General features: G+C 33.2%; 1 protein-coding gene and 1 long non-coding RNA gene across 11 annotated transcripts; one reads left to right on the top strand and one right to left on the bottom strand.

Moving 5' to 3' along the window:
- Positions 1-488: 488 nt before the first annotated feature.
- On the bottom strand, positions 489-4,124 carry LOC107899192 (uncharacterized). 10 transcript variants are annotated; one of them, XR_005905084.1, is made up of 7 exons: positions 3,471-4,124; positions 3,317-3,398; positions 3,155-3,232; positions 2,683-3,043; positions 2,457-2,612; positions 822-972; positions 489-729 (listed from the first exon to the last, which is right to left on the bottom strand). It is a non-coding gene; the product is annotated as an uncharacterized lncRNA (long non-coding RNA). The 10 variants fall into 10 exon arrangements; XR_001684613.2 differs by having other exon boundaries at positions 2,457-2,597; XR_005905080.1 differs by having other exon boundaries at positions 822-961; positions 2,457-2,597.
- A 1,657-nt stretch (positions 4,125-5,781) lies between these two features.
- On the top strand, positions 5,782-10,035 carry LOC107899206 (probable pectin methylesterase CGR3). The gene is made up of 7 exons (XM_016824854.2): positions 5,782-5,995; positions 6,150-6,316; positions 6,417-6,456; positions 6,571-6,606; positions 8,250-8,624; positions 9,147-9,202; positions 9,647-10,035. The coding sequence occupies exons 2-7, from the start codon at positions 6,194-6,196 to the stop codon at positions 9,797-9,799; spliced, it is 783 nt and encodes a 260-aa protein (XP_016680343.1). The 5' UTR covers positions 5,782-5,995; positions 6,150-6,193; the 3' UTR covers positions 9,800-10,035.
- Positions 10,036-10,495: the final 460 nt, after the last annotated feature.

Below are 10,495 nucleotides of genomic sequence, written 5' to 3'. Positions count from 1 at the left end.
GTATAATAGATAGATGTGAGTCTTTTGGATATCGATCCCACAGGGATGTATGTCTTTGTCTATTAATATCAGTGCAATAACTTGATAAGAACGAGATAAATTGTGAGGATAGTTGTCGATGCTATAACTTGAGAACAATAAAATAAAATATGATAATGATAAACTAGGATCCCCAACATAAATCTTCAGCAGAATACTAAGTGTTCACAAGGTATAAAAGTATAGGTGATTGTCGATGCAATAAAATTCAATGTATATCTTACTCAGCGTTACTCCTCTATTTAATCTCAAACTTAACTATGCATATTAACCTCACCTTTCGATGATGGCAGTATGGCACTATTAAGAACAAGTGGACTAAATTTCTCTAACCCTCACTTAACTTCCGTTGTAATGCTTGTTGGCTCAAACTGTCACTGCACTTTCCAGTGTTAGTGACTACAATAACACTTCGGCGTTAAAAACATTAAAACCTTAAGATTAAACAATAAAATCAAAGATTAAATAAGATAAAAATTCACCAAGAATTCATCAGTGCTTCCATACAATTAGAAATCAGAGAGTAATCACCAGCATTTAGAAAGAAATAAGAAAGAATCGAATGGAGAATACTATCCCTAGACAACTTGACTGAATCTCTCCATTCCCTCTTGTTGCGTATTTAGGTCTCCTCATCAGGAGCTTGTTTGCTTCTGGTTTTTACGTTGGCTCACCCGTGAGAGGTTTAAGCTACCATGGCCGCAAGCTCTAATGTTAGATGATGAAGAAGATGATGGAGAGAAAAAAAAACTCAAGAAAGCCATTTTTCTTCTTATGTTCACCTTTTATGTCCTCCCCCATAGTACATGTGTCCTTTCTCTAAAATTATTCTGTCCTTCTTCATATAGGTTGGTTATACCAGACTGGATAGCTCATGCAATTTTGGTTCTTATTCGGACAGCTGTCAGGTGCGACAACAACTCTGGACGCAATCTAAAATTAACTCATGCAACGACATTAATGCAAAAAGATAGCAAAATTAATGGTAAAATAGGATAGAATTCACTAAGTTATAAAATGCAGTTTACTATTGAAAATGCTAAAATGTATGCTAAGGATAACTAAATAGGAACAATTTAACCAATAAGTAGGAAGAAAACTTATGTTTTTTCTAGTGCTATTAGATATTCTTAATAAATGATCATCGATGGAAGTCATTAATAAGATGAATTTTTTTTGATACCAAAGATTGATAGCCCCACCAGTTTGAAAGATTTCAGGCCAATTATCATTTGTACGGTATTTTACAAGATTATTGCAAAAATAACAGCAAATCGTTTGCAAAAGATGTTGGAATCGTGTATAGATGAAGCACAAAGTGCCTTTGTACCCAGGCGTCTCATTACGGAAATGTTTTTCTCGCTTATGAGGTACTTCACACGCTTAAAAACAAGAGAACTGGAAGGAAATGGTAGATAATTTTGAAGCTTGATATGAGCAAAGCTTACGATCTAGTAGAATGGCCTTTCATTGAGCTAATGATGAGAGCAATGGGTTTTGCGGATTCTTAGGTGAATTTCATAATGAGATGTATTAACTCAGTATACCATTCTGTTATTCTTAATAGGCAGGCTGATGGAATTTTTAAATTGGAAAAGGGATTGAAACAATGTGACCCTTTGAGTCCCTAATTGTTCTTGTTTTGAGGAGAAATGCTTTTGAAGTTAATGAAACTTGCAAATTAGGAAGGATTGATAAGGGGTATGAAGGTTTATAGAAGGGGCCCATAGATTACTTACATAATGTTTGCAGACGATTACTTTCTATTTGGGGAAGTGACACGTGAGGGTGCTAATATTCTAAAAAGAATCCTAAGGGAGTATGAAGACATTTCTGGGCAGTGCACCAATTTTGAGAAATCCACAATGTTTTTTTAGCTCAAACACTACAAATGCGAGTAAGGAAGTGGTTTCCCAAATGATGAACATACGAATTTCTACTATACCAAAGAAGTACCTAGGCCTACCAAACATTGTTAGAAGTGGTAAAAGAAAAGCTTTTCAGAGTCTTAAGGACATGATATGAGCAAAAATTTCTGGATAGAGTATTCAACATCTCTCACAGGGAGGCAAAGAGGTATTTATAAAAATCAGTCCTCCAAGCTCTCCCTACCTATTCTATGTTATGTTTTTTATTACCAAAAGTGCTTTGTTATGAATTAGAAAGCATTATTAGTCAATTCTGGTGGCGTCAAAAAAGTAATAAGCGTGGTATTCATTGTCATACATGGAACCGATTATGTGAATTGAAAAGTCACGGTGGCCTAGGTTTTCGCTCTTTATCTCAATTTAATTTAGCCCTACTTGCCAAACAAGGATGGAGGTTGCTTAGTTATCTAGATTCATTATTAACACGTACTCTAAAAGCGAAGTATTTTTCAAATACTAATTTTATGGAGTCAACTTTAGGACAACTACCTTCCTATACCTGGAGAAGCATATGAGCCACCAAGGGCATTTTGGAGGCTGGAATGTACTGGAGAATTGGTTCGGGTACGGAGGTCTCGGTTGGGGTAGATGCATTGATACTTGGAAATCAAAATCAACGAATTCAAAATCCTATACAAGATGATTCTATTCAAAGAGTGGCAAATTTGATAGACCAGTAAAAAAATAATTGGAAGGAGTATTTAATCAATTCTACCTTCGCTGTTGATGATGCTCGGTGGATTCTAGCCATTCCTTTACCCCTTGTTCTATAGAAGGATGCTCGCACTTGGAGTGGTAAAGCTACAGGGGAATATACGGTCCGAAGTGCTTAGAAATGGTTGATACATAACCATTATGGAATTTCTACTAATGAAAATTTCTACCCCTACTCCAACTGATACAAAAGGCTATGGAATATTGATCTACCCTCCAAAATATAAATTACAACATGGAGGATTATGAACAACTTTGTGCCTACTTATGAAAACCTATACTATAGGGGGTTGATGAACTCTGCGATCTGTCTCCGCTGCCACAATAGTGTGGAAATAGTTGAGCATGTTTTTCAAAAGTGTCTGTACACAAAGGAGATCTGGCAACAGTTAGGGTTCACACAATGTATGGAAATGCATATGACTCAAATGGTAGAACGGGTAAATAGTTTTTTTAAAAATAGTTTCATGTACCTTGTCGATTGTTTTACTGTAGGTTGTGGGCAATCTGGATTGCACACAAAAAATTGCTACATGAAGGGCAAAATGCGACTGTAAGGGAGACAATATATTTCATCATAAAGTATTTGGGTGAAATTATGGGGGATAAAAGCAAAATTGTAAAGCAAATCATACTCGTTGGTGTATGGAATGCGCCTCAGAACCCTTTTGTCAAAATAAATTTTGATGCAAGATTTTGCAAGCAAGATAATAAATCCTGTTCAGGGATTATTATTAGAAATGACAAGTAATATTCTCTGTTCAAAAATTGTTTTACATGCCAACATACCTTCACCATTTTACAGCAGAGGTGATGGCTTGCTTCCAGGCAGTTTTGATAGGAGCTAAAATGGGTTTTCTAAATATAAAAGTCGAAGGAGATTGCTTGTCTGTGATTTGTAATCTGAAAGAAAATAAAGGGGAACGGTCAGTAATTGGAGCATATATTCATAATATCTGTGCGTCATGTGTGATTTTCCAAAACTGTGTTTTCCATCATGTACAAAAGCATATGAACGGTTCTACTTATGTTTTGGCTACAGAGGGTCTTAAAAAAATGAAGCAACTTATCTTGTGGGTGATGTTTCTGCTTATGCACTCGATGCTGTTGAAATAGATCGGTGATAACCACATCGTACAAGACACATCTGATATCGGTTCCCTATTTTGGAAGAGGGGAAGGAAATAGTTGGAAAAGGAATTTTTGGGTCTTTTTAGATGAAAGAGTGCCAATATTCTGAAGAGGCGCAATGGTTTTTGAAAGAACACCTTCCAGTATATCATTGAAGCAGATTGATAGGATTGATGGGATAATACTCTGACAGGCTGCTGAAAGGTTTAGCTTTTCAGATGCTTTGGAATTGAACAATCTACCTAGGTGGTTGGGATAATTTATGTTTCTTTTAATGCTTTGTCGGTTTTCTTCTTCTATCAAAACTAATTTCCCTTATGTTTAGTCTATTCATTGGGTTGGTCTTATTTATTTTGGGTTGTAATTTTTGTTCTATTTTGTTGGGCCTGTCTTTATACGCTTTTATTTGAATAAAATCTCAACCATTCTATTTAAAATAAAAATAAAAATAAAACAATCAAATGCATAATATTTATTTTAATTGTCAATGCTCTTTTTTTCAATCTTATTAGCTACCTATTTCATAAATAATTTAATTAAAATTTAATTGAGTTAGAGAGAAGTTTAGGTTAATCTACAAAGATAGTCACTTTTGTTTGCCTCATATTACATTTTAGTCACTTATGTTTGAAATGTTACGTTTTAGTCACTCATGTTATTATTTTATTACGAAGTGATCACCCTACTGTTAAGTTCTGTTATCTCCCTAACGTAATCCTATGTGGTAGTCCAACTAGATTTTAAGTACCAACTTGGATTTTCAAATAGGATGAAAATATATTTTTAATTACATAAACTTTATTTAATTAAAAATTTTAAATCCTAAACCTTAACTAAAAAACTGTTCATCTCCTCTCTTTTCTTTTTATTTTTCTTTCGTCTCTTCTGTTTTTAGTTTTTCTTCTTCATTTTACTGGAAAAACTATTATCAAGATATAACTGCTGTCCAGTACATTGAAGATAGTAGTGCCGAATACATTGAAGATAGCAGTGCCGAGTCTTCTTCATCTTTATCATTCAAGGAAAATCCAACGAATAGAGGAAGAGAAGGTAAAGAATTCTTCCCTTGCCTAGAAGAATTAGTGTTTTTTGACTTGCGAAATCTGAAGGGGTGGTAGAGGGAAGCCCCTCCTGTTACCAATGATAATCATCGCGCAGCAGCATCATCACAAAGGCCATTGCAAAAGAAGGAACCAATACCCTCATTCCCTTGTCTTTCAAAATTAAAAATTGGGATTTGCACCAACTTGACACATATACCATTGCATCCATTTCTGGAAGAACTGGAGCTAAAGAATAAGCCTGCAAGGCTTTTGCAATAGTCAGCAATGGTAGTAGCAGGAGCAAATTTGGTGTATCCATTGTATCTTTCCAAGCTAAAGGTTATGCATATTGATGGTATCATAGATTTGGTGTCATTTCCAGACAAGGGGCTTCATCATCTTACATCTCTTCAACATCTATCAATAGAAAATTGTCCTGATCTAGTATGCCTAATTGAGGAAGGCCTGAAGAGTTTAACTTCACTCCGATTTTTTAATATTGTCCTGATCTATCGATAGAAAAAGTGACTTGAGCATTTCACAACATCGAATATTGAATATTCGATGAACAATTAAAAAAAGAGAGGAGATGAACAATTTTTTAGTTAAGGTTTAAGATTTAAAAATTTTAATTAATTAAATTTATTTAATTAAAAAATTATTTTCATCTCATTTGAAAATCCAAGTTGGCACTTAAATTCTAGTTAGACTGCCACATACGATTATCGTTAGAGAGATAACGGAATTTAACGGTAGGGTGATCACTTTGTAATAAAATAATAACATAAGTGACTAAAGCGTAACATTTCAAATATAAATGACTAAAATGTAATATAAAAAAAATAAAAGTAATTATTTTTGAAGATTACCCGAGAAGTTTTTATACAAATGTGTGTATAATAAATTTGTCTTAAAAAAAGGATGATATAGAAATGATTTTTTTTTAGGATAATATAAGTTATTTAAAAAAAAATGCAAAAGCAAATAAATAGCGAATTTTGAGCTGCTTCCATAATTCCTACTGAGTAGTGTTTGCAAGGGAAAAAGAAGCAAAAAGAAAGGCCAAAAAAACACTGGCTGACAATCACAGATCTAAGATCCCAAATCCAAATGCCCCTTTCTCATTTCTTCATATCAAAGGTGAACATTGCCCTCTTTCTTTTCTCTCTTTATCTCATATTCAAAGCTTTCTCGTGCTTTGGATCTGCTTTTCTCGTTTTGATTGTTTGCCATTGATGTTTCTTCTTCCCATGAAGCTGGAATTTTGTCTAAATCTCTTGTTTTCTTGTTACAGTGTAAATAACAGGCAAGATTTAGAACGATAGTAAGCAAGCAACCATGTCAAGGAGGCAAGCTAATCCCATGCGCCGCTTTGTCGACAGCGGAAGCTTTTCTCTCGCTGGTGCCCTACATTCCAAACCCCGATCTTCTCCCATTTTACCAATCGGTCTTGTCCTTGTGGTATTTCTCTGTCTTTTTTTTCCTCTTTATTTAATTTTATTTCTAATTTTGTTGCTTTTAGCGAAGGAAATTAACTTCGGTGGTAAAATTGAACTTTCAGGGCGCTATCCTTCTTATTGGCTATGTCTATAGTGGCTCAGGTATCCTTACATTTTTACTGCTATTTCTTGTTTGGATTTACTTGCTTTGTTATTCAATACGCTAATCTTATTTGTTCAATTAATTACCCGTTACGTCTCTTCGGAGAAATATAGGCAAATTCCGAGGCGAAGCAGTTAGTCGGATCGGAGGTAAATTTTATTTTAGTTTGATTTTCACAATTAAATTAACTTGCGATTGTGAAGTTTCTGGGTTCCGTGTGAGTGTTTTAGGGTCCGGTTTCCTTTAGTACTTTTTAGTCTATTTCTTTATAGTACATCTTTGATCAACGTTTAACTTTCACAATTAACGAGTGATTCCTACTAATTTGAATGTTAATGATGAGTGCAGTAATGAACTGGAAACTAATGCTATGTTTCTATTTTTGGATATATTTTATTTATTCATCCAAGTAAGCAGTAGTTTGTGATTAATCCCCCATGCTATACAAATGTGTTTGTTTAACCTATCATTCATATTGACTTTGTTATGTACCAGTTTAATTAAACAACATCCTTAATTTTGGATACTAATGCTATGTTTGTGAGTAGTTTTGAATTTGATATTTTTCTCATAAATCAAGGATAAAAATAGACATTTAGTTAAAGTTGGTTAAGATTTAGTAAACCTATATTTTCATATGCATTTGAAACTAATTATTAAGCTTATGGTTTCATGTATTTTATTATGCAATTTGTTCTGAATTTGAAATCTGTATCTATTCTCCCATCTTCAAGTTGTATGATACAACCTTAACGAGTTGGAGACCTTAAGTTATTTTAAGGTGCATCTAGATGAGCAGTGACATTGGCTTTAGTGAGATTAAAAACAACAGTGGAGGTGAGATTGGTTATTGTAGTGGTGAGATTAAATATTGTAGTAATGAGATTAAAAATTAGTGGTGAGACATGTGTGACTATTAGTGATATTAAATTAAATTGATATAAAATGGACTTTGTAACATTTTCTAAAAAAGCTAATAGTAATTAAAAAATACTAAAATTAAACTAAATATTTTGAAAATAAAATTAACGATAGTTATGGAAACAAATAAAGAATATATTTAAATTAATAATTCCTTTAATAAATATTATTCAAATAATTTATTAAACTATAAAATTAATATAAAGTTTTAAATAATAAATTATAAATGAAAATTTAATTTTAAAATACCATAAAGATAAAATAATAAAAATGAAATTACAAAATTATAAATACAGAAGATAAAAGAAAGAGGGATAAAAATGGAAGTAGCTCTCAAGTGGGTTTCCCTGGACACTTTTAAACCAGTGAAAATTTGGTTTTCCATTGTTGTCCACGTAAGTTAATTGCACTGGAGGTGTGCTATTAGCAATTGTGCTATTGCACCAAAAAGGTTCTCAAACTCACTGTCCTGGTGCTATGATGGGTTTCCAAAGGAAGCCTTAGCCTGTGTGTAAGATTACTAAATTCAACAGCGATTGTATTTTGGGAACAGATTTGATCTTAGAGGTCTTGTTTCTGAATCTTATTGTATTCAGGCGTTCATTCGTTTGGTACTTGTGCCATGACCTTTTTCTTGAGTGATGCTTAGAGGTAACACCCTAAGGCGTAGTTTCTCCATTGTTTCATTCAATTCTGGCCCCAGGAATAAAAAAGTATACCAGTGGCGGTTATATAAAGGAGAAACAGTTTCTATGTGTTCTGATTAGTGTAACATTCATGTGTGATTATAATGGAATTCCCAGGTTTTGAAAAGTGTGTTTTCATTAAGAATAACATTCCAAATAGCAATTAATTGCTTGTGATTTTGTAGGTGACTATTCATGTTCAGTAGAAGTTCAGAGGGTAATACCTTTTTTAAAGAAGGCATATGGTGACAGCATGCACAAGGTTTTGCATGTAGGCCCTGATACCTGTTCAGTGGTATATAAACTTTTGAAAGAGGAGGAAACTGAAGCCTGGGGTGTGGAACCATATGACATAGAGGATGCTGAGGCAACCTGCAAGAGTCTTGTGCACAAAGGAATTGTACGTGTGGCAGATATCAAGTTTCCTCTTCCATATAGGCCAAAGTCATTTTCGCTTGTAATTGTATCAGATGCCCTTGATTACTTGTCTCCAAGATACCTGAACAAGACTCTACCTGAGTTGACAAGGGTGGCCTCTGATGGTTTAGTTGTTTTTACAGGTAATCTCTTACACTTTCAAGTACAAATTATAAAATATGAGTTACACAGGCAGAGAAATTGATTCTATAATGATATCTACTTGTAAAGATAATTGTGTCATAGATGAATTGTTCTTTTTTTCTGATGTAACGACACTAATGACATCTAACGATGAATAATCAACCAATGGCCTTCCAAAGAAAGTTAATAAGTTAAAAAAATGTTTTTCTTTCTCTGGTCCCTTTTTTTTTCCATGCCTGTTGGAGTACTTGTCAGACACCTAAAACCTGCTAGTTCTAAATATGCATGAATTATTATGATAAATAGATGCAGAAGGATACCAGTCTGAAGCAACATTACCATTCCGATTGGTTTCCTAGAGGCTTTAGGTGCAGCCATGAGTGATTTTTGGATGGATATGGTGCATATATTCATTGTTTTCTTTGTCATCCTGGGGGATTCTTCAAAGCTTTTCTTGATATATCTGATGCATTTGGTTTATTTGAGTTAAAAATTTTAATTGATTTCATATTCTTTTTCAGGTTACCCTGGTAATCAGAGAGCTAAAGTGGCAGAATTATCCAAATTTGGGCGACCGGTCAGTCTCTATCTGCTCCTTATTATAACAATGAGATTTGGAATTGAAAGTGGCCATAGCATATCTTATAACATTCATTGGAATAAAATTGTCATACAGCATTTTTGTTTCAGTTAATCATGTATTTTTTATATTGATATTATCATATTCCTGTTGGTTGTTCACTGGGACTTAAGGTATTGATGAGATTTTATTGTCATTTGTCAAAACTTTAAGTGGTCTAAATGTTAAGCAAGAAAAAGGCCCAAAAGTCTGGACTTTGGTTGCATATATCATTCACTAAATTAGCGAGGGATGAGGTTTTTGTGTAAAGTCTGATAGGAGCAAAGATTGTCATATTTTACTTAGTACCAGTTGTGGTCCTTGTTTCTGAATTATCTCTTAGCAGTAACATTATTGTGCCAAGTCGGCTTTAGCATTGATATAGCTGTTTCATTTGTGAAGGCTAAAATGCGGGGTTCATCGTGGTGGGTTCGATTTTTCCTCCAGAATAGTTTAGAAGAAAACGAAGGTGCCATTAAGAAGTTTGAGCAGGCTGCATCAAAGGGATCATACCATCCAGCTTGTCAAGTGTTCCACCTAAAGCCATATAACTGATACAAGAGAAATTTCATCAGGATCAAATTTTCATTAATTTCTTCTATCTGTCATTCATGGAAGATAAAGTAGAAATATATTCTCATCTCAAATGAAATATAGCATGTTGGGTAAAAAGAGATATCACTATTGTTGTGGCCTTAACATTACAAACTTTATATTTATTAATTTAATTGATGGAAAATTCACAGATACATGTATTCACACATATTATATATATATTCTCTTATTTTGCACTGGGGGTTGCACCTGTTTTCATCTCAATGTTTCTTTGTCTTTTCATGCTTTATTTATTTATTTATTTAAATATTACTCTGGACCTGTCTGGTAGGAGTGAGATACGTTGGGTTCAGTTTTTCCATTTTCTGAACAGAAACTGAATCGTTGGACATAATAAAATCCCTTATCATCGAACCGTTTTCATATCGTTTCTGGGCTTGGAGCTTTTTAATTTTATTTAGATAATTTTTATTTATTTATATTTTTAGACATTATTTGATAATTTTAATTTTTTAAGTTATATATAAAATTTCAATTAATATATTTATTTTAAAAAATTTTAAAAATATATAATTATAAATGTTTATTAAAAATAAAATTAAATCTTGATTTAATCACTGTCAAAGTTCATTTAACATTATGTAATGTTAAACTTTGAAATGTTAATGATGATAAAAAAGCACCAACAAAATTTTA

The sequence above is a fragment of the Gossypium hirsutum genome, chromosome A11 (assembly GCF_007990345.1).
Source record: "Gossypium hirsutum isolate 1008001.06 chromosome A11, Gossypium_hirsutum_v2.1, whole genome shotgun sequence".
NCBI classification, from domain to species: Eukaryota; Viridiplantae; Streptophyta; class Magnoliopsida; order Malvales; family Malvaceae; genus Gossypium; species Gossypium hirsutum.
Note: the sequence above shows the minus strand (reverse complement) of the source record. Positions and strands in the feature narration are given on the sequence as shown.

What these genes read in the sequence shown, in the direction of transcription:
- LOC107899206 (XM_016824854.2), top strand. Translation starts at nt 6,194, where the DNA reads ATGTCAAGGAGGCAAGCTAATCCCATGCGCCGCTTTGTCGACAGCGGA. An exon ending in CTATGTCTATAGTGGCTCAG is followed by an intron (nt 6,457 to 6,570) that starts GTATCCTTACAT and finishes GGAGAAATATAG; the next exon opens with GCAAATTCCGAGGCGAAGCA. An exon ending in AGCAGTTAGTCGGATCGGAG is followed by an intron (nt 6,607 to 8,249) that starts GTAAATTTTATT and finishes GTGATTTTGTAG; the next exon opens with GTGACTATTCATGTTCAGTA.